At 40.2% G+C, this 22,789-nt stretch overlaps 1 protein-coding gene across 6 annotated transcripts in view; it reads right to left on the bottom strand.

Annotated features, from left to right (window-relative positions):
* The window catches only part of RNF38 (ring finger protein 38), a 105,624-nt gene extending 93,191 nt beyond the window's left edge, over positions 1 to 12,433 (bottom strand). For 2 of the 6 annotated variants that reach the window (XM_087957425.1, XM_087957429.1), the window contains exon 1: positions 11,235 to 11,394. Coding sequence is in view for 2 of the 6 variants with exons in the window: in XM_026672969.2 (XP_026528754.1) it covers positions 10,423 to 10,969 (547 nt within the window). In the remaining 4 variants the exon portion in view is untranslated. Of the gene's footprint in view, positions 1 to 10,422; positions 11,395 to 12,306 lie in introns of those variants that run through there. The other 4 variants (XM_087957424.1, XM_026672970.2, XM_087957426.1 and 1 more) reach the window with 4 other exon arrangements.
* Between the last annotated feature and the right edge of the window lie 10,356 nt (positions 12,434 to 22,789).

Raw genomic sequence — 22,789 nt, 5'->3', positions numbered from 1 at the left:
GCTATGCAGATGTCCACCTCTGTACTTCGGAAGACAAAATTACTTGGAAGAGCACTGCTACTTCAACTGCTATAAGGCTGATTCAGCAAGCTAATGAATGCTAAATGCCCATTTAAAATCAATAGGAGTGCAGACTCAGAGCGACCTTGTTAGATAAATCCTGGCACATTTGATAATTCAAAAAGAGGAATCCCAACACCAGAAAGAACAATTTCCTCTCACAATATTTCATAATAACATGCCATGCAGAAATAGATCTTCCCCTCATTTATGAAATTCTTGTCTGCAGATTTTATTATTCATAGACGTAGATTGTTTAATAGGACAATTTATATTACATCTGTCAAATGTCTAAAGCTTCAGATAGCATACATTTGCAAATGAAAGCCTTTCCTTAAACCTGTAATTTGATTAGCAATATTTGAAATAAATTTACAAATTATTTCAACTTTATTTAATCTTTTAACTGTGTTGCTTATATTGTAAAAGACAGTACTGAAAACATAGCTTACAGTATTATGATATTATGATCAAATTTAATAAACCTTCCAATTTTAGTAAGTGTAACCATATCAAACCATTTTAAAATTTACTCCAACTAGGAGTGGAGGTGGGGATTTCAAAAAACAAGAGAAAATACCAATCATTTTACAGGCTAGTTCACACATGCATGTTTGCCACTTCATTCTCAGAAAGTGAGTCAAAGAAAGTTAGTGATCTGATTCCACCAAAATATTAGAACTGACAATATGAAAAGTATACCTCATTCAAATAAGCCAAGTCCATTAGGGCCTTGCTGGATGAGATGATGCAAACATGTATTCTCAGGTGCAAACATATTTATTCTCACATCTACTCCTGGGTTGCCAACAGCATTCCATACTCAAAGACATACTGTTCTGGAACACGGAAATGTCAATCAGAGAATCTTACTATGAATAATAATCATCCATTTGTGAATGGGCTTTGAAAGAGTCTCACATAAGCAGCTCAATGTATTCGATATATTCATGGTTGCATTTTCATTTTTATAAAATAAAAAAAAAAGAACGGAAATATATGGATTGAGTAACATTCTTAGTATATTTTTGAAAAAGACTTAACTGTCGCTGAGAATTCAAGTACCGGTATGTTTCACTTATTTAACTCTTCCAGACACATTAACTCTTTATACCTTTATACAATAGGGGGAACTCATATACTACACACTTCTAGACGTTAAATCTTGCTGTTAGTTCTACTGTTAAATGCAGTTTCAATGCATTTAATGATTAATTCAGAGGCACCATATGAAATATTATTTGGCATAGTTGTCAAGTTTATTCAGCCCATTTTGTGCTCAATTATATACTGGGAACTCGGCTAAGTGTGTTCACTAGGAACTTGCAACCTATTATGACAATTTACTATATTAAAATCAGATTCCCTTCACAGATTGTAAGCTGTCTTATATTAAAAATAAATCATAATTTTTGACATTCTCTTAACAATGTACTTAGTCATAACAAATTAGAAAATGAATTTTGTACATTTAATATCATAATGCTGCCCAGAATTCCACTGATTAATTTAAGTGGGTAATTTGGTTGTAGGAATAGTCTTACCATTACAAACAGAACGCAATTTCCAGGTACACAATTCAGGTAAAGAATATTAATCATACTCAAAGTGGCCATGTTAAAATCAACAGGACAAGTTCATGATGACCAACACTATTAAAGAGGTTTATATTTTGTCTTTCCTCTTGAACTCAAGACTACACAGTAGTGTCTCTACTACTATAGCTCCATGACAATGCTGTGCCCTAAACAGGGATTAAAAAAAAAACCACACAGCTGATACAAAATTATCCACTGAACCTTTTGAAAGATTTGAGTATAGTGTCTACCAGATATTAGTCTAGCACTCAAACCAATATCAGTGTAATGTACTATTTTAAAGTATGGCTAAATCTAGGTCAGCCCATTTCCAGGGTGGATAAAAATTGATGATTTTTTTTAAATGAACAAATTGGATTTTTAAATTTTAACTTTCATTTTTTTATTTAAATTGGATATTTTTATTTTTATCAAATTTATTTTAATAAAATGCTTTTGGAGTAAAAATCTATCTAAAGATAGTTTTCTATTTAAGATACATTAATAATTTAGTTTATTCAACATGAAATGGCGCTTAGTTATGTAGCATGAGGCTGTATATTCTGCAATATTGGGACTGTCGGTGAGTCAACAGCGGGTCAGATGAAGAACTGCTGCAGGACAGAGATAACAGTTGCTATTTAAAAATTATTATTTAAATCGAGTTGATTTAAATCAAGCCTTTTTACTAGTGAATTAAATCATGATTTAAATCGACTTGATTTAAATCAAATCCACTTTGCCCATTGCTTTAAACTTTTTCTCTATAGTTTTTAACATCTATCAGTTATGATATTGGCAATTCAGTGGCATTTTGGCCTAGTGACTCGCTTTCCATTCAGAAGATGGAGAGTTCAATCCTAGGTAGCTGCATATATGTCTCCCTCAGGGATGCGATTCAACCGGTGTAGCAACCGGTTCGGTGAACGTGTGCTTTGTGCGCATGCAGAGCATTTGCTACTGACTTTCTCCAGCAATCCCTGTGTGTTAAACAGCTGCTGCGCGACAATCCGCTGTGCGGCGTGAATCAGCTGAGCTTAAAAAACAGGATATAAAGCACAGCCTAGAGCCCAGGCAGGCGGGCAGGCCCAACAGCTGATCCTCAGAGGTACCGGTTCACCCGAACCGGGCTGAACCGGTAGAATCTCACCCCGGTCTCCCTCCTAAGGCTCCAAGGAAAAACATATGTGCTGTGAACTCTGCTTGATGCCAGGAAGGGCATCCGGCCAGCAAACACTCAGCTCCATCCAGTTACCCTGATTCTACTCCAAATTAAGGATTACAGGGTCATAAAAAGGGAAATTAACAGTTATGATACAGGTAAAGAATTATATAATAATTTCAGACACAACCCAGAAATTGTATTGGAAGCATTTAGAGCTGTTCAAAACTGAAGGGTATCTTGAACAACTGATCTAATGTATAGAATTCTTTAACATAACTATGAAAATTGCTATTTATAAATGCATATATAACTGATATTTTTAATTACTTAAGTAATCTATTACAATTATTTTCTCACTTATCAACTAATAGCCTTATCTATAGCTTATGTTTGCATAGCTACTCTCTATATCAAATGTATGTACTACGCATATTTTTGAATATTTTTTTCTTTTCATTTGCCTAAGGATGAAGAATGCAGGCCATGTAGCCAATCAGAACATCTGTTTAATTGTGACTAAGCTGTACACCATAAATTGCATAAACCTACCTGACCTTTTTACCCAATATCTCTTATGAGAGAGATCTTTTCCTATCTGTTTTGCATCAGAGGGACTCTTCAATTCTTAATTATTGCAATATGAAAAAGACTGATTAAAGAAAAAAACAATCTTCCTCTTTTTGCTATTCCATTAAAATCATACCTCTCTCTCTCTCTCTCTCTCTCTCTGTGTGTGTGTGTGTGTGTGTATTTGAGATTGTGTATATAGTACATAGAAGAGACAGACTCTTCAACTAAAACTGATGAAATGATTTTATATACCACATGCATATACATGCATACATACATACATTTCTAACCTTGAATTCATCCAGTTAAAGTCCTTCAAAAAAAAGCACTAGTTACTTATACACCAGCCCTATGAAGAATGTACTATATAAAGTAAATAATAACATAGTCACTAGATATGACACTATTTGCTCAAGTCCCACCAAAGATGCATTCAGGGCTAAATTTGAACACAGATCCCGCCCCCCTGTCATTTTGGTACTACTTTCTACCCACTCATACTCTAATGTATTCACTGTGATTCTCCCTTCTTATCATGAGATGATCTTAGACAGTGTTTTAAAGACAAAAAATATGAAACTAATACATTCCATCGGGACACTCACATTTTGCTTTTCCAAGGTCACTGAAATAAGAAAATGGATAGAGCTTAGCTAATATACATGGCTTTATTTTTGTTCCTTTTTTAAATATTCAGGTTCAACAAACATGTTTCGAATAGATAGCCACAATGATAGAAACCCACATACTCTTAATTACTCTTAATTACTCTTCTAATTCCTGATTCTAAGCACGTTTCCTCACATATAACACAAACTAAATAAGACAATCGGTGGCTTTTAAAGCCACGATTGACTTTCCAGAAGTGAACCACTGAGCTAAAAAAAGATAGATTTTTAAAAAATCTGCACCCATTGTTGCAACAGCTTCCGTATGTTTACCAATCAAATAAACACAATTGTTTACAAAGAATTAAAAATAGGATTCCCTTTTTTAAAAAAGGCCTCCAAACCTTAAAGTATGTGTTTACAAACTTTCAACATTTATTCTTCTAAAATGATAAATAGAACTTATCCTAAGACATCTCTAGGATTTTTATCATCTCATGGATATTGTTTATAGAAGCATAGGCAAAATAGGGTAAGGGTATTTTAAGCACGTATTAAAAGGTGCTTAAAAGGTGCAATCAATTTACCCCAAAATTAAAAATCTGAAACCCTCTGGTTGCTGTTTCCTTGAGGTCACTAAGGGTAATCCAGTGGTCTTAGAAAACAGATTAAGGCTCTGTCTTGATCTAGAAACTACATGCAACATCAATATACCCCTCTAAGCTAAGACAACCTTCTGAAACAATGCTGAGTTCCAGGAATTTTATTTTTATTTTTATTTTTTTATACATATTTCCTCCTCTGGGATTTCTGCCACATTGTAATTCAGGCTGTAGACTAACAGGCTATTAAACTGATTAAAGCAGATTATGCAGCCTACTTGATCAGTAAAGAATTATATTAGCTTAGATGGTACAGGGAGCAGGAAGAAAAAGCAAAGAGAAATAATATATCTGCTGCCAGATGCAGAAGCATACAGCAAAGCCATTTAGTTTCCATACTTTAAAAAAGGACAATTAGTGAAACAGCCTTTTTAGTTAAAACCAAAACAACCACTTTGTTTGGTTAGTACTGTTTAGAATTGGGCATACCATGGAATTAAAGAGCCCTATATTACATAATGTATAGGGAAGAATTTTCAAGAAGCCAGCAATTTATAGAGACCAGCCAAGCAGAGATAATGGGTGATTCAAGATACATCTATTGTGATAAATTGTCACACCCTGGGTCATGAACAAATAAGCTAAGGTTTTCCTCTAATTCTTTCCTTTATAAAAGCAAGTTTAAGTTCAGTTTTATTTTAAAAAACTTAATCCCTAATATTAAATTTCATTATAAAACAGATGTCTAAAACATACTGGGCTATCTTTAAGATGCTATGTTACAACTATACTTTTGTAGACTCAGTTGTTTTTCAAGGAATGCAATAGTTGAACTTCAGCCCATGAAAAATAACCGCATTAACAATTTAAGGCAGCACAAGGTTTATTTTTGTTGCTCAGATATCCCAAAACTTCAGTTTTGAAGTATCTGACTGATAATTGAAAAGTTTGTTAAAGATCATTTTTCAAATCATACCCCTAGACTGCATTTTCCCCTCTTTTTTTGCATAGATTTGTTTAATCTGGCTTGCATTCCTCGCTTACAATGGCTATACAGATTAGATGTGACCAGCAACAGCTCACAACTTTGTTTTTTGGATTGCGTAAAATAGTGTGAGTAAAACATCTGGAGAAAAAGTTCAAATGTCTGTCCCCCAGAACAAAAATAGTTTAGTAAAATGTCAATCTGTTGATAGCTGAATAGAAGGGGGAATTCCAACTGCATGAAAAAGTTGCAACACAAACACTTTATTTTATACAATTATGACAAATGATTTTGGTGCAGGATAGAAATATCTGAGAATAGTAGTCTGTGTTGGACATGGCTGGCAAACTTAGTTTCTCCTAGTTTTGTCAATACATCCAGCAACTGCAGACACTCTAACCTTTCAAATCCTCCAAAGTCCAGGATGAAACACGAAGTTTTCTAATCTTCACTCCTCTCTCCGCAGACTTCTATGTATGCCAGGGAGGAAATGGGAGGTTGTATCAATAATATAGAAAGGGCAGTCAAACTGTGTGGTCTTCCAGTTAAGTAACTTTCCTAGTGAAACAACGGTGTCAATAGAAAAAATAATTTTAAAAATGCAAACAAGATACAGACACAAACAATCCACAAGTAATCTTTCCCTGAACTTCTTAACTGAAGGTATATTTATTTCTGAGGTTAAAAAAATGTAGTCATAGTACTTGTCACAGAGATTCATAGCCCTGTTCCAACTATGGTGGTTATACATACTTAATTGGAAGTAAAACCATCTATTTTAGTGATATTTACTGGTCATACTCAATATTATGCACGTCTGCATTCAAGTCTGAAATTCAACATCATCATAAAATAATAAATGATAATAGAAACTAATAAAATCCAATATAAAAACAAACAAATAAGCCCCTTTCTTTTTAGTCAGGCCTATCTATGTACTTTATTATTCCAATAACTACAGTACACCTAAATGTAACTTAGAAACTACATTCAAACTACATGCGTTACACACATTCCAAATTGTTATTGCTAATTTGTGCCAGATTATTTTATTTAAAGATTTTTTTTAACTAGAGATAAAAGAGAACGTTTTGAACTATCTAGCAAAATGTGGACTGCAGAATCTTAACTGTAAGAGGTGTACAAATCTCGGTATTTCACTTAATTAAAAATTAAGCACAAATAGTTGCATTTTTACTGTAAATACAATAAAGCAAGCATGTAGACCACTGAAATATGCACAGACTCCATTGTACCTGCAGGTACTTTCCTCAACACCTGTCAGGCTTCCTGTTTCACCTGACTTAAAAAAAAACAACCCACAGGAAGTATTGTTGGCACACTGCAAAGTTAAAGCAACACTTTTTAAAGTCAAAAAGGCCTCTGGGTTCTAAAAGTACTGAACGAGTATTCTTTAAAAAATAGTGGATTGCTTTGTTTATAAATGTACATACTGAGCGAGCCTACGGAGGGGAAAGAGGAAGAGAACCAGGTTGGTCTAGTGCAATGGCCCCCAACTTTTTGGACACCAGGCACTGGTTCTGTGGAGAGAGGTTTTTTCATGGACTGGAATGGATGTGGTTTTGCATCCTGCAGATGGGGCTTCACTTGTTTGTGCAGCCCAGTTGCGGACATGCTGAGGCCCAGTGCTGGTCCACGGACAGGAAGTTGGGGACCCCTGGTCTAGTGGTTAAGGCACCAGGCTAGAAAGCGGGAAACTGACTGCTAGTCCTGCCTTAGGCATGAAAGTCAGCTGGGTGATCTTAGGCCAGTCATTCTTTCTCAGGCCAACCCACCTCATGGGGTTGTTATTGTGAGGAAAATAGAAGGAATATTGGATACATTTACTCCCTTGTAAAAATAATAAACTGAGATATAAACAAATACATAAATGTATCTGTACCAGTTTGGCAGTAGCTTGTGAACAGGTAAGAGCATCAGGATAGCCATTCAGTGACAACATCCATAAGATTCTCTTTAAAGTTTTTTGGTACTCACTGTCCCCAAAGATTCTCTTATAACATCTTATAACATTAAGTAGATTATTTCTGGAAAAGAGGCTGTATCTGGCTATGTAAAACTCATTGCCAGAATTTAAAAAAAATATATTGTTTGCTTGCTCCATTAAAGGAACAACAGATGTAATCCACATGTGCTATGTTCTGTTTGTGGAACAAATCTATTCTGGTGATGTGTGCTAAATTCATAAGATTCCAGAGAAGTTCATTTAACTTTCTTTTTATTCTAGCCAAATGACTGTAAAATTTGTTCACAGGTTGCTGCGTTTAAGAAAGACTGACATTCCTTGGAACTCACATTTTTAAAACAAGTGATATCTAATTGTGTGATTTTCTTCCAAAATAGAGAAATGTGCTGGCATTTTTATTTTTTAGTTAACTCACAAAAAAGTTTTCTTTACACCCAAATGCTTTAGACAACAAAATATGAACCTATACGAATTCTACTTTGGTATTCAATTAAGGCAAAGGAAAGCTGACTTTAAAAAGGGTCATGTAAGAAATAGGTTTCGTTTCATAACCTGCAATGTGTATTTCCCTCGCATTTGAGTAACCACAACCAGCCCACATACATCTGGAATTAGGAGTAAGATCTTGCAGGGCAGAGGGTGTGTCTTCCGGGAAGAATTACAGCTGGGGCATTTTTAATTTATTCAAAGCAATTTTTAATTGAACAAAACTGTATTGTTACCTTAAAGCTTTATCAGTCATGGACATTCCACAAATGTTACATTGCTGTATTATTATTCACAAAGCCCTATGACTGCTTAAAAATCCCCAAGTCTACAAAGTTCATATAAAAAAGGTTCATATAGCTGCCCAGTGTCACCATATAGGTGACCGGGGTGGGGGTGGTGGGGTGGGGTGGGGGAGGTCATACAAATGTAATAAATAAATTAAAAATGCAACCAATATAAACAAACTATTGGTTTGGAGGAATAAAATGGTAACATGCTCTAATCCTAGGCATACTGTACTTGAGTTCACAATGTTGCTGAAATTTTTATTTTTTATTTTAATTTTTTATTGATCATTTCCTAGTATGATTTGATTGCTTATTGTACCCTATGACTATTATTAAGTGTTGTACCTTCTGATTCTTGACAAATGTATCTCTTCTTTTATATACACTGAGAACATATGCACCAAGACAAATTCCTTGTGTGTCCAATCACACTTGGCCAATAAAGAATTCAATTCAATTCAATTCAATTCAATTCAATTAATTCTATTCTATTCTATTCTATTCTATTCTATGGATAAAATTGTATTTTGAGAAAAAAGATTTACTGGAAAAGCACAAAAAAGAAAAAAAGATTTGTCACAACTATACATTTTTCTTCTTATAGCAGGAGAAAAATTCACACACTGACTTAAAACAAAAAAAAATTAGCTTTGAGTACATACTGTTTGTATGACAGCAATTTAGTTATTGGACTACACCTATAACCCAGCAGACTCCACTGTTGTTTTTTACAGGCATTTCAAATAAAAGTACTATACAAATATAGTTGAATAAACTACTCTCACATTTTGCACTTTGATTCAACGCAACTTTGATCCTGATCATGCTATTTCTACATATTGAAAAACCTATTAGCTGCAATCCAGTCAAACTTTACCATGTTAACTTTATTAATATCCTGTCAGGCCGCTTGATATTTTCCTCCAAATCCAAAGTATGGACCCTCTTTTTTCACTCTCACATAATATCCACCGCTAATAGACATTTCATCCTATGTTTGAAACCTCCCAACTTCAATTCTAGGAGACAAAGCTATCTTAATTGTCCATCCAGATTTAAGAGCTCGCACATCCAATACTAAAGAATCAGAACTAACTTAACCAGCAGCCGAAGAGCACATGCCATATTACAACTGCTATGGCTAAAGCACAGTATGACAGAAGCAAAGTACTAAAAAGAAAGTCCAAAGTATTAACTAGCTCTCTGTCCTTCTACCAAAAGGTGGGGAAAATAAGTGTAGCCAGATATTGCTTATAAACAAACCCTGAACCCACAAAGAGCAAAGCACTACTGGGAAACTGAATTTCTTTTCACCATCCCTTCCTCCCAAGCCTTAAACTAAGCAGCCTCTTCCCCTTGTGCCTCATTTACCCACCTTCCCTAACCTTTCCTTACCCCCTCCACTCCACCCCAGTCTCCGATTACAATCATTATTACACGACGCTTCGCTAAGGCGAAGGTCCGACTTCTGATCATTAACGTGTAGACATGGAAAAGGAAAAAGGATTGGAGGGTGTTTCGGCGATCTCGGGATTCGTCAGGATAGCAACACGAACCCAGCCGTGCAATTCTAAGCACGCGTTAAGAGGAGAGAGAGAGAGAGAGAGAGAAAGAGAGAGAGAAAACCAATAATAAGCGAAAAGCCTAAACACGCCTCAGTAGGAAGTTACGTCCCATTGAACTCAGTGGGACTTCACTTCCAAGTAAACACGGTTAATCGGAAAGCTGCCAAGACCTTCCCAAATTCTCCTCAGCCCCCGCCCCATTTTTCTGTCTACCCCCCCCTTTTTTTGCATCCATTTATAATTCACCTCAACGCTCTTTTATTAGTCACTTCACGGACATCCTGTCACCTCCCATTCCCGCAAAGCCAGCCTGGAGCAGCCCGGCTCGGTCACCGCTCGCTCGTTCTCTCCTCGCGCGGCGGCGGCGGCTCCCCCTTCAATTGCGACTTCCCAAGACCTTGCTCGTTCGCGCGGTGCCCTCCGCCGCCCAAAGCCCAGACAACTCCCCAGCTCGCAGCCCGCCCAGCTGCCTGCTCCCGTTGCCTTCCCACCCACCCCCCAATCCCTTCCCGCCAGGGCCCCATTACCTGGTGCGGGCGCCCGGGCACCCGGAGGGGCTCGAGGGTGCCCGTGTCCAGCGGGGCTGCCCCTGCCTTGGCTGCGGGCGCCTAACTCGGGCAGGCTCGGCCCATGGAGATGCGGTGGGGCAGGAAGCGGCGGCTGGAAGTGCGCGGCGGCGGCGGCGGCTGTAGCGGTGGTGCCGCCGTTCATGGCGAGGAGGCTGAAGAAACCGGAGCGAGAACGGGAGCGAGTCCGGGGGGGCTCCGGCGGCGGCGAAGGGCCCCCAGCGGGACGTAGCGGCGGCGAGGGCGGCAAGAAGGCGAGCAAAGAGGCTGGCGAAGGGGCGCCGGAAGGAGCCGCCGCTCTGCCGCCACCACTACCGCCCGTCCGCCCCGCCGCTTCCCCGCCGGCCTGGCCGTGACGCTGGGGCTCCTGGCGCTCGTCGGCGCCGACGGCCCCTGGGTGGTGGTGGGGCTTGGCGGGGTCCCGGTCCCGGAGGCGGGCGGTGGCAGAGAAGGGGCGGGAGTCGGGCTGCTGCACCGTGCGGGGTGGCGAATTGGCGGCCACCGGCATTCGGCCTCGCTGAGGGGCCGGAGGGTGGTCTGCGCCCAGCCCAGCCCCGCTCGAGATAAGGGGGTGATGGTAACAGCCCTTCCTCCCCGAGGAGTTGGGGCGGGCAGCCTGCGAAATAGGGGAAGTGCGGCGCGGGTGGTAGAAGAAGAGAGGGGAGGAAACTTCCTTAAGAGGAGGAGGAGGAGCAGCAGCAGCCGCCGCCGCCGAGCAAAGTACACCGGGGGTGGGTGAAAGGAAGGGTGGAAAGGAGGCGATGACCGCTTACCCGCACGGGCAGTTGCCCCCGGTTTGCCCCTTCCTGCCTGGTCCGCGGGTGGGGGTAACGGGGCGGGGGCGGGAAGGCTTAATTCGGTGCAATAGCAAAAACAAAAGGCGGTCTTGCTCAGGAAACGCAGCAGCTGCTCGCGCACCGCCTCCCTGCCGGAGCAGCAGCAGCACGCCGTGTTAAGGAGGGGGGGGAGGGGGGAGAGGGAAAGCGAAGGGCATCCACGCAGAGAATGTCTGAACGGCCCCCTTCTCCGCCCCAAAGCGCCGCTGAAAAAGCCACTCTCCGATTCAGATTCAGACCCCAGAGCAAAGTAAGGGACGGAGAGGCGTCTAGGTTAGAGGCGCGCGTAGCGTGCGCCCGGTCTCCAGTAATAACATCCGAGTCGGTCTTTGTGCGGGTAAGCGTGTATCCCTCTGTGCGCGTGTGTGAGAACCGCCGCCGTCCCCTCCTTTTTGCACGGCAGGGCTGGGGGGTGGGGTGGGGAGTCAAGCGCGGATTCTGGCCCCGGCTTCTCCCGAGCGATACAACTTTTTCCTTCTCTCTCTCTCTCTCTTTCTGCTGCTCCAGATTCCTCTTGACAGCCTCGAAATTAAAACACACACACACAAGTACGCGGGCTGCTGCTTCCTTTCTCCCAGCCTCACCGCTGCCTCCGGCTGAGCTACGCAATCGGCCTGAGAAGCGCAGCATAAATTACACCAGGCGGGGGAAGAGCACAAGCCCGCCTGGTCTTTAAAGCTCCCTAGGAGCCCAATCCAGAGAAGGGGGAGGGTAAAAGGCGAGCCTCCGCAGAACAGGCACAACAACAGTGCCGAGAGACAGTGGCCGACCCGTCGTCTGCGTCCCTAACCTAACGCGAAGCAAAAGCGGCGTTGGCCGGCTTGGTTTTATTTCATCGCCAGCCTGGGACAAATAAATGCACTGTATTCCCAAAGCTTAGCGCCGCGCCGATTCTTTCCTTACTTCTTAACGCTCTTGGGGTGGGGGGAGGAGGCTGTTTACTGGACGCGGGCCGGACGCGGGATCGTTTCCAGCGCTGTAACTCGGCCAACGGCCGCTAAAGGCGCACCTTTCGGCCTCACCTGTCCTGACGTGAATCCAGCGCTCTCCCGCAATTAGCGCCCTTTTAGTCATCTCGGCGGTATTTGTCGGGATACCTGTAAGAGCAGATGTTTCATCATCATCACTCTTCCTGAGGGGAGGCGTGGTGGTGATTTATTACCCACGCTGGTTATGTAAAGGTGGTGCTGCTGCTGCTGCTGCCGCCTTCGATTTATGAGAAATACACGAGAATTTGAAAAACTCCCGAGGTTTTGTTCAAAAGTACTCCAAAGCGGTGGTTCTTCCCACCCACCGCCACCTCCCGCCCAAACCTCGAGCTTGGAGTAAAGAAGAAAGGTTGCCAGGGTCCGAAGACGAATTCTTCTTTCCTGGTTCACCTGTTAAAGAGTAATCTAATCGGAATTGTAAATGGATAACCAAAGGCTTATTTACGGAGCATTTTTTCTTCGCCCTAGAAAAGACTGAAGGCTCCGGGTGGCGTTATGCTAGTTTCGCGAGTCACCCTCCACTTCGTCACGTGTGTATATACATCCCTCCTTAAAGGAAGGGGTTAACATTTGTATGAAGGATGGACGCACGTGTTTTCTCTGCATCCGGGAATCTGGTCCTTTCTAAGCTAATATACTTGTGAATTTGTTGGTGGGAAGTTACTAGGGGAGCGAAGGTTTGTTTGTTTGTTTTTTTCCCTGAGGAGTTCTGACAAGGGGATACGCAGAGTTTCCACAAAGGCAGGAAACCTCGACTGGCTACAGCGACCGCGGGGTGAAATGTGCAAAGATCAATAACACTGGAAAGCTTTGCCTTACAGGCAGACCTGAGCAGCCAAACCCGGAATCATCCTCATTCCTCCCTCCCTCGCACACACACCCCCGCATTTCCCCTTCTTTGTTCCCGGAAATTCTGGGACTAGGAAGGGGGGGGTAAAAAAAAAAAGCAATGGAAAAAGTCTCTCTTTTTAAAAATCCTGATCAGTGATTCCTTATTCTGTGATGCAGCAGGGAAGTCCACTTTTAGGCATATCTTCGGAGGAATCCCGCAATTGAGCAAACTACCAAACTTTTTTTTCCTTTTTGTTTTAGAGAAAAATATATATATATTTATTTGTATTTATGATTTTTAAAATCATGCATTCTCCCTTCTCGACTTTGTCGCCTTCTTCCCTTCCTTACCCTCCCGGGGTGGCGAGCCTGGGGGTGGGGAAGGAGCGATCGATTGGGCAGCTGGGCGATTGCACGAGGCTGATCGCGGGGCTCGGGGCTGGATCTTTCCATCCCTCGGGCCCTTAGGTTGTGGCGGCGCGGGGGTGTGTGTGTGTGTGTGTGTGTGTGTGTGTGTGGAGGGAGGGAAGAGAGGAGAGCGGGACAGCAGAGCCGCCGGACAAAGCGGAGCCGCCTGGCGGAGGGAGATGCTGTAAGAGCCGGAGAAAGAGAGGGAGGAATCAATTATGCTCCAACCCACGGCGCGGCGCTTTGTTGACAGCGGGCTTTGTGGCCACGGCTTGCCTCTGCTGCCGGGGTGATCTTGTCTAAACTTCGGCGGACAATAACCAACCAACAGCAGCAGCGCTACTAGAATAAAAGTTCTTTTGCTTTTCAGCAGCTTTCAGACCCTTAGACTCACGACGTTATGGGCACTGGGCATTCAGCTTAGGTCGGGCCACAGGATAATGAATACGCCGAGCCTTTTCGGACAAGTTCGATTGGGGGGGTGGGGGGAGAAACCTAAAAAAAAAAAAAAGTTTAAGCGATCCCGGTGAGACTTTGTGTTCTGGAAGAAAAAGGCTCGGGCGGGAGCTGTCAGGGTGGGTATAATAAGCCTTTAAAAGAAAAGGAAAAAAAAAGCGAGGAACATCTGGCCAAGCACGCTGCAGACTCGCAGGAAGCGGTCGCCGTCAACAAACGCTGAAGAGGGGGGAAGGGGGGGGGCAGGGCTGCATCCTGACGATTTTCTCCCGTCTTGAGAAGTATTAATAATACATAGACGAACACGAGTTTAATTGTGTGCCGGCTCTCTGAAAGCTTGGCCCGGTAGAGCCTGCTGTGTGACACATGCTCAGAAATGCATTAACGGGAATTAAGACTTTCTTGGGTAAGTAGGACGGCAACCTAAAGGGTTTTAGCAAATGTTAGTGAGGATTGGAGGTGCGCCAAAAATGGGGTGAGACTGTATAGCAACACAATTAAAAGTAACTGCATGCAACCATGTTCAGAGCCATCTTCAACCACATAGACAATTCAGATTTATCCATAACGCCCCCAAAATAGCCCTTGACTGTTCCAGAGTACTGGATATAGGTGAGATCCATCTGCATACACCATCACTGTTTTCTGAATAGAGTTGCAACCCTAATCATGTTTATTATGTCTTAAGCCGAACTGAAACCCTTGAGAGAATTATTTGGGGGCGAAAAAATCTTAGGCTGTGTTTATTTGACACAAGTACTTTTGATTAAAAATTGGTTACTCAAAATCCATTTTATGGTTTCAGTTGGCTTACTGACCCAAGGGTTAGCCGCACTATGAATTCACACCACACAAATGTAGTTGGCTAATTTATGGTCTGGTGCATTGATTGGTACAAATTCAGCCATCATTTGGCTAACTTTACAGAACATTAAGAATGCAAAATAATCTGAAATCACATTTAGTGTTGTATCTTATGATTCATGATGAATGTATTTATGATTACTATGGTCATGATTGCTTGTATGTACACGGAGAGCTTATGCACCGAAGACAAATTCCTTATGTGTCCAATCATACTTGGCCAATAAAGAATTGAATTCTATTCTGTTCGATTCGATTCGATTCTAATAACATTTAAGAGTATTGCTTACTGTATTGGAGCAGGAGCTTTGGAACCAGAATGCAGAACTTTAAAAAGAAACTATTTCCAGGGAAATGGGCTACTTTAATTGGTTAGTATTCATACAATGTTAGCACTGTCAGAAGGCAAGGAATACTTAACCCTGATGTTATTTATTTATTTATTTAGAGTGTCTCTGGAGGCCAGACTTGCAGAATATGAGCCTGAAGATTAATTTTCAGTTGATAATCCCAGATGCTTAATTAGTGCAGCAGTGGCCTGTTCCACTGTCAAAATTAATCAGAAAAGGTGTCTTAAACAGCAAACTGATAATTTTGTTTAGAAGCTAAAGACTGAAATGTTTGGTTAGCCTTTTGGAATTAACCAGTTCTGTTGCAAAAATACTCATTGCTGGATAGGAAGAATTTCTCCTCCAGTCATGTTAGCTCATGAATTCTGGGAGTTGAAGTCTATAAGTCTTAAACTTGCCAAGTTTGAAGACCCTTGATTTATGGCATTGTCTACAAGAATTTGCCAAAGCAAATTTTCATATTTTCTTTACATAATTTTAACACAGCTCATCTCAAGGTAACCTGCACTGCTCATCCCTAGGAACGGATGAGTAGGAAAAATGCCTTTTCAGTGGCAGCCCCTGCCCTATGGAGCACTGACTGACCCCTGGACCTCAACAGGCCTCTCTACCCTTTTACCTACCCATAAAGCTTTGAAGGCTTGGCACTGGGATAAGAGACTATACGGCTTGTACAAGGTTTTTGTTGTTTTTAAAGTTTCTTAGCACGCTTAGTTTTTATGCTCTTATTTTAGTTTCTGTGTTATACAATAGGCACCTATATACATGTTTTAAATAAATAAATCAAACCCCTGGCTTTGCATTTAGGAACAACTGATGAGGACATTTCTTTGGCTTCCTAAACACAGGGGTTCCGTATCCCGGATAGCAATTGTTGATGTATAATTTCTGCTCATGAAGAGTTGCATAAAGATATCAGTAGCTTCGTTAATGCTAAGGAATTCATTTACCCATAAATTGGGGCTGTCAGTTTCAATTGGATATATGACGGTTGTCTGTGAGTCGTGGTGGTTAAAATGCAATATTGTAGGCTAACTCTCCTCACTGCCCACTGTCAGCAGTTCGATCGTGATCAGCTCATGGTTGACTCAACCTTGCATCTTTTGAGGTTGGTAAAATGAGGACCCAGATTGTTGGGGGAAATGTGCTGACTCAGTAAACCACTTAGACTTAGAGAGTGCTGTAACTATTATGAAGCAGTACATAAGTCTAACTGCTCTTGCTATTATATAAGGCCCTGCTAAACATGCACTACTTTTACACATTACGCTAAGCCATACAATTGTTTAATAAGGCCCAATCACAAATCAAAATATTATAAACTATGATTTGCAAAATGGAAGGGCTGAGTTTTCACAACATTCTAAGCTAAAACTAAGCGAAGTGTATTATGTCTGGATGTGACAAGCACAACCACTCAACCTCTTTCACCCGCCTCTCATTTTGCCAAGATAGTAGGAATGTGAGAGTAAGGGGCCCCTTACAACAAGCCAGGGAGTTGCTAAGCAGAACTCTGCCCCACTTGTCATTTTTTGTCCCTCCAGAATCCACCACAGGAGTTTTCCCCCTTCAGATCCGAAGTCATTTCTAACCGTGGAACCCCAGTTTAAAAACAACAACAACTTTCAAGTGGGGATTTCTAACCAATAATCGCTTAAGAAAGAGCTAAACATTTCCTTGCTTATTTGCCAGTTCTCTCCTGAAATATTTATTATAGGGGAAAGGTGAGCTTGAACATTGTTTTCTGTAGCCCATCCAGTTTGATCCCCTCAGTAGGAAGAAGTGGATATGTAAGGTAAAAGGATTTTTAACCAAAGCCTTCTTGTCATGATATTTAAGCCTGAAACTCTTCATTGCTAAAGTACAAGAAATTGGAGGAGAAACTAGTATATCCTGCAACCCTTGGGAAATCACCTGTCTCTACAATTCTGGAAATAATAGAGATTGCTTAGATACAAAAGGACAACATTTTATTTTGGACATGTTATTTATTTCCACTAAACTTTTTGTGTTACTCCTTTATTTTTGTTTTAATGTTTTAAAACAAAAGTAGTTTTTTTTACTGTAATAGCAATTCTTTGTGACCTACCTTGAGAGCACGCTGAAAGGCATGGTATAAATTATTCTATTCATTATTAGCATTATCCTCATCATCTCTCAATAGTCTTAACTAGTAAAATACTCCATAGCCCTACTGCGTTATCATCTCAAGTTACTTTCTCCTCCCCCTATTTTTTTTTTCAGAATATATATCAAAGCATTATATATTACATAGTGTTAACCTCACTAAATGTACAGTGTAGAAATCTACAAAACGAAACACAACTGAACTGCTTCTCTGCAAAGTCCCCTTTCATTCCATTGGAAAAAATTTTCTTGTGAATATTTTCTTTGCTCAGAATTATAGCTTGTTAAAAATCACATAAATCATTTTCAGAGGAAGTATATCAAGATTTGCAATGATTAATTAAATGTAATTGAGAATGCACATTGGTATTTGTTGGCCATGGTTATCTGCTTAACTTCTACCCCAGTGAATCTCAACCTCAGCAACTTTAAGATGTCTGGACTTCAATTCCCAGAATGCTCCTGCTAGCATGCTGGCTGGGGAATTGTGGGAGTTGAAGTCCGGATATCTTAAGGGTGCTAAGGAGAATATTGTTTCATGCGACCACCCTTTCTTATGTTCTTGCATATTTTCATGATCATTTTTATTTCTTTTTCCAGATCCCATCTTTTATAGAAATTCCTTTGAACCATTCTACCAGAATGAACCAACCCAACTGTATATACTTGGCTCCCAGATATTTTCACAACTTAATCTGTACATGATATCTTTTAAGTTTAATTATTGAGGGGTTCAATTTTCTATTCTTTAGATCCTGAATGGAGTTGCCCTCAGGCCCCAGAAATGGACCTCAACTCATTTTCATATGTATTTGGATTTTTATATGTATTCAAAATCAAATTAATTTAGAATAAACAGTTCAACCCTATAGGAATACCAGATAAGCAAACGACACAACATAAATATAAATGTATTGATAATGGATAGTACAGAAATATAACAGCCATTATACTAGGAGTATTAAGTGATAATTAATTTTAATTGAGTACCTTTCTTTAAACAGTTAATCATTAAAGTGGATATGTTTTCAAGATTCCTCTGCTATTTAAGGAAGTGAGCAATAACTTACACCTTATTACATAAAACGCTCCATACGCAGTCTTGTAAAGAAATACAATTTTTAATCTCTTATTCTTCATTATAATGTATCAAAACCAAAAGAACAACAATAATTACAAAACAGAGATGAATTTCCAAATATCTGCAATTAAGATCTATTCTCAGTAGTTAAAATTATTCTCCTGCATATAACTCTAACCAAGCTTTAATTAAAGAATATATCTCATACAATAACTCAGGCCAACCATCACATATTCCATTCAAGATCTTCATTTTTGGATGTGTTTATCCCATGCTTTGGACCAAAGTCTGGGATAAAGAAGGGTTTCACAGAAAGCCAGCAGGATTGGTAGTAATTGTTTTTTCTGCAGTCCTAATTACTCTCTGAAGTCCGTGTCTGTCTTGTTGGGTTGCAGAACCAAACCAGACAGTTATAGAGGTGCAGATGATGGACTCAATAATTCCTCTGTAGAACTGTATCAGCAGCTCCTTGGGCAGTTTGCGCTTTATGATATATCTATAGGCCCAATATAATCTTATTATACAGATTATATTGCATGTTTGAACAGGTTGCCATTTCTTTTTAAAAATTTCCTTACTTTTTTGACATGTGACCTTTGAATATCCTTAAGTACAGTAGCATCTTCTATGGAAAAAAAATAATTATCAAGATATTGTGATTGGCCTATAAAGTCTGACTTTTGATACACTCTTGTTTATCTAAAAATGTGACTAATTTGATGAGTTTCATTGTTTATGATGAAAGAGTGAGAGAATTATTATGATGAGAGGTTACAAATGTGGGATGGAACATTTTTTGTGGTGTCAAAGGTGGGTAACAGAAAAACAAAGACACAGAGAAAAGGAAAAGCAATGAATGAAATGACTATGAAAATAAAAAAATTGATCATGAAAAATAAAAATACTTGAGAAATGTAATTAATCATCAGCAGGATGTGCAGTAAATGGCTGTAACAAAAGAGAATGTGAAATGCTTGGAATCAGTGAAAAAAATTAGGTTACAAAATACCATGACAGGAAATATTAAAAAAAGAATGTTTGTCATAAAGATGATGTGGAAGAAAGTGTGGATGGAGAAATTATTTACTTATTTAGAAATGTTATATGACTGCCTAGCATAAGCAAATTACTCTGGACAGCAACAAGAATAGAAAAACTGGACAAAACAGATAAGACGATTGAAAGCAATCATAATAAAATACAAGAACCAAAGCATCTCACAGCTCCCCCAAATTCCATTAACATCTTCTTCATAACACCTGAGGGAAAAGCAAGATTATTATTTTTTTACAGCTTTCTGTAAGGCCAGCTAGGATTGGAGCTATCGGATCTCAGAGGAAAAGATCTATAGGGAAGGGGCTGCAAAGAGAAGGTATGTATCCTCATTCCCATAGGATGGTGGGCTTCGAAGAGACTTGGGGCACACTCAGCATGTTGGACCTGACAGAAGCTACTGGAGAAAGCAGCTCCCTTGAATAACTTGATTCTATGCCGGTGCCAAGATACATGTGACACTTCATTTTTGGTGACACACATCAGACCTTCGGACTTTTGAAGTCGCATAAGAGGGCCCTGTTGTTGCATGGGTTCTAGAGTTTCCAAAATGCACATAAGAGCAAGGCATGTTTTCCTGCTCTTTTCAGAAGCTGAAAGGTCACACGAGCAAGCTATATCGGAGCACTTTCCACCCCCACCCCGCAAAAGGCAACTGGATTTTGTTTTTTCTTTGAAGACATTTCGTTTCTCATCCAAAGAGCTTCTTCAGTTCTGACCAAATGGTGGAGGATGGAAGGATTTATATTCCTTGCAGTCATCTGCTTGTTAGCACTCTTTTAATGCCCCACTTTTAGGACAATTATTTAAGTATGTATGTATTTATTTATTAAAGAATACATTTAAATAATTTAATTCATTGCTCTTTGTTATGAATTCTCTTTTGTCCATGGGGTGGAGTGATGAACATGCCAGCAGAGTCAAGATAAGCATTTTCTGAATTTTCGGCATGCCAAGGCCAAAACATTTGCCATCACCGTCCCTATGCCAGAAATTTACTATAAATCACTGCAGTCACATGAGCAAATTTAAGTGTACCCAACATTGCATACATTGTTGCCATTTGAATCAATGGAAGCTTCTATATGCTTTTCAAGGGCAACTCCGTGAAGCCTCCAGAAGAATATATGGAATTAAAATAAAAGTAATAAAATTATTTGGAGTAAAACTGAAATAATTACGAAGATTTGTATAGAATAATAATGGTTCCCTGAAAAGTGAAATAGAAATGAATGGTTTATTGTTAATGTCATTGAATAAGTAGTTGAAAAGGAAGTCACAAATGCTTTTGAGGGTGTTGGAAAAGGTAATGTCCAGTTGTGGATGTTATATCTGGAGAAATGTTAAATTATCAATGGAATTTGCATATGAAGTGCTTATGCCACCTTGTACTGTGTATGTTAAGATGGCTTCTGTGGCAAAACAATTGGAAAAATCCCATTCTGCTATAAAAAGAAACAATGATGCAGGACTACTCAGGAGTTCATTTCTCAAGTCCACTTAAGAAGATTTCTGTTTCAAAGTATTGGGGTCAGCTTCCAAACTCAGTCTATTATACTCAGCCTTAATACTCAGTTTATATAAAAGTCTCAACATCTATTAAGGAGCATGCAATCATTTGCCTTTTTCCAAAACTCTTGCACGAGTTGGGAGAAGGTGCTGTTTCATTGTGGTTGCTCCTCCTGTAGATGCTGCCAAGTTCCCAGCCAGTGTCCAAGCTCTTTTCTTAAGCAGTATTGCTTTGGAGCACTAGCTGAGCTTCTAACACCATACTCAAAGTAGGACACCCAGCAGGATATGCTGCTTACTGTAGTGCAGAGGTCTCCAAACTTGGCCACTTTAAGACTTGTGGACTTCAACTCCCAGAATTCTGGGAGTTGAAGTCCACAAGTCTTAAAGTTGCCAAGTTTGGGGACCCCCTGCTGTAGCTTGTGGGCCTGGCAGTTGATTGATAGTGGTCTGGTCTTCCAGTAATAGCTGTTAATCTTCTAGCAGTTGCCTCCCGCTTCCTCATCCTTGAAAAGGTCAGGGTGTGGCTTAGTTAGCTGGAGGGCTGGAAAGCTGGCTTGAATGCCTATGGGTGTGAGGAAATGGTTACTGAATGCCTGAGGAAAGCAGGGGCAAAAACGGTCTGCATGCCTGCAGCTATTTTTGAAAGGAGCAGACAACAACCCCAAGTTCACTCCCCCATAATAGCAGAAACAAACAAAAACCCCAACAATTAACAAAGAAGTAAAGTTACCACCAAACCACAACCACAAATAATCACTATCCCATCAAATAATTCCACAAATGATATCTCCTTACTCATCAGAGACACCATTGAACGTGATCAGAAACGTCCAAATGCCATCTTATTTGGTCTTGAAGACACCAACGAATCAGATGACATCATCAAAGTTCATAATATCATAAGCAACTCAAATACAACAAACATCTCTCCTGAAGATATCATTGAAGTAACTAGAGATGGCCCTAAGTCCAAATACAATGGTGGCTTGGTGGCCCCAAAATTTTGTAGAGTTGTTTGCAAAAATGAGTCCAACAAACAATAAACGCCATTGCAAAAACCAATCCCAACCACAAAAAACTTTGCTCAAGACCAGACTTATTCATACTGCAAAGAATCCGCTCCCATGAACTCTGCAAGGAACTCAAAAGACGTCCAGACAATGGAGAGAAGGATCTCTACATTGACTACCACACTGATTGTATCAAAAGTAAGTCACACAACCCACAACTCCACATCCAACCCTACCTCATCCAACCCACCATCACTCAAAACTAGGCACGCACGCCCCTAACTACCTGAATTTCTCCTCTTACTAAATATGGCTAAATTCGACATATTTGTCTGTGAAACATGGATCAATGCATCTCTCCCTGACTCCATTACCACAGTAAGAGACTATCATGTTTACCAATCAGATCGTGAAATCCATAGAGGAGGTGGTGTTGCTATCTTCTATAAAAAGTCCTTACATCTAAAAAACATCCAAGTTACCCAGGAGCTTGCTCTTCCTGAGACCATCGTCTGTGAACTGTCCTTAAATATCACATTTCAATTCTTACTATGTTACAGAGCCCCTGATTATGACATCAACCCTTAAACAACCCTTTTGGCACAGAAAGAACCCTTTGCGACCACAGCATGATTGACTTTTGTCTCAACATACGTCCACACAAAAATCAACACGATCTAAGTATAGTATATAAAATCATATATTGCAACACCCTACCTGTCAATGAATACTTCAGCTTCAACCATGACAATACAAGAGCAAACAATAGATACAAACTCAAGGTTAATCGCACCAAACTTGATTGCAGGAA

This window comes from Notechis scutatus, chromosome 2 (genome assembly GCF_049901735.1).
Source record: "Notechis scutatus isolate UNSWTSFEM ecotype Mainland chromosome 2, rNotScu1.2, whole genome shotgun sequence".
Classification (NCBI taxonomy): domain Eukaryota; kingdom Metazoa; phylum Chordata; class Lepidosauria; order Squamata; family Elapidae; genus Notechis; species Notechis scutatus.
Note: the sequence above shows the minus strand (reverse complement) of the source record. Positions and strands in the feature narration are given on the sequence as shown.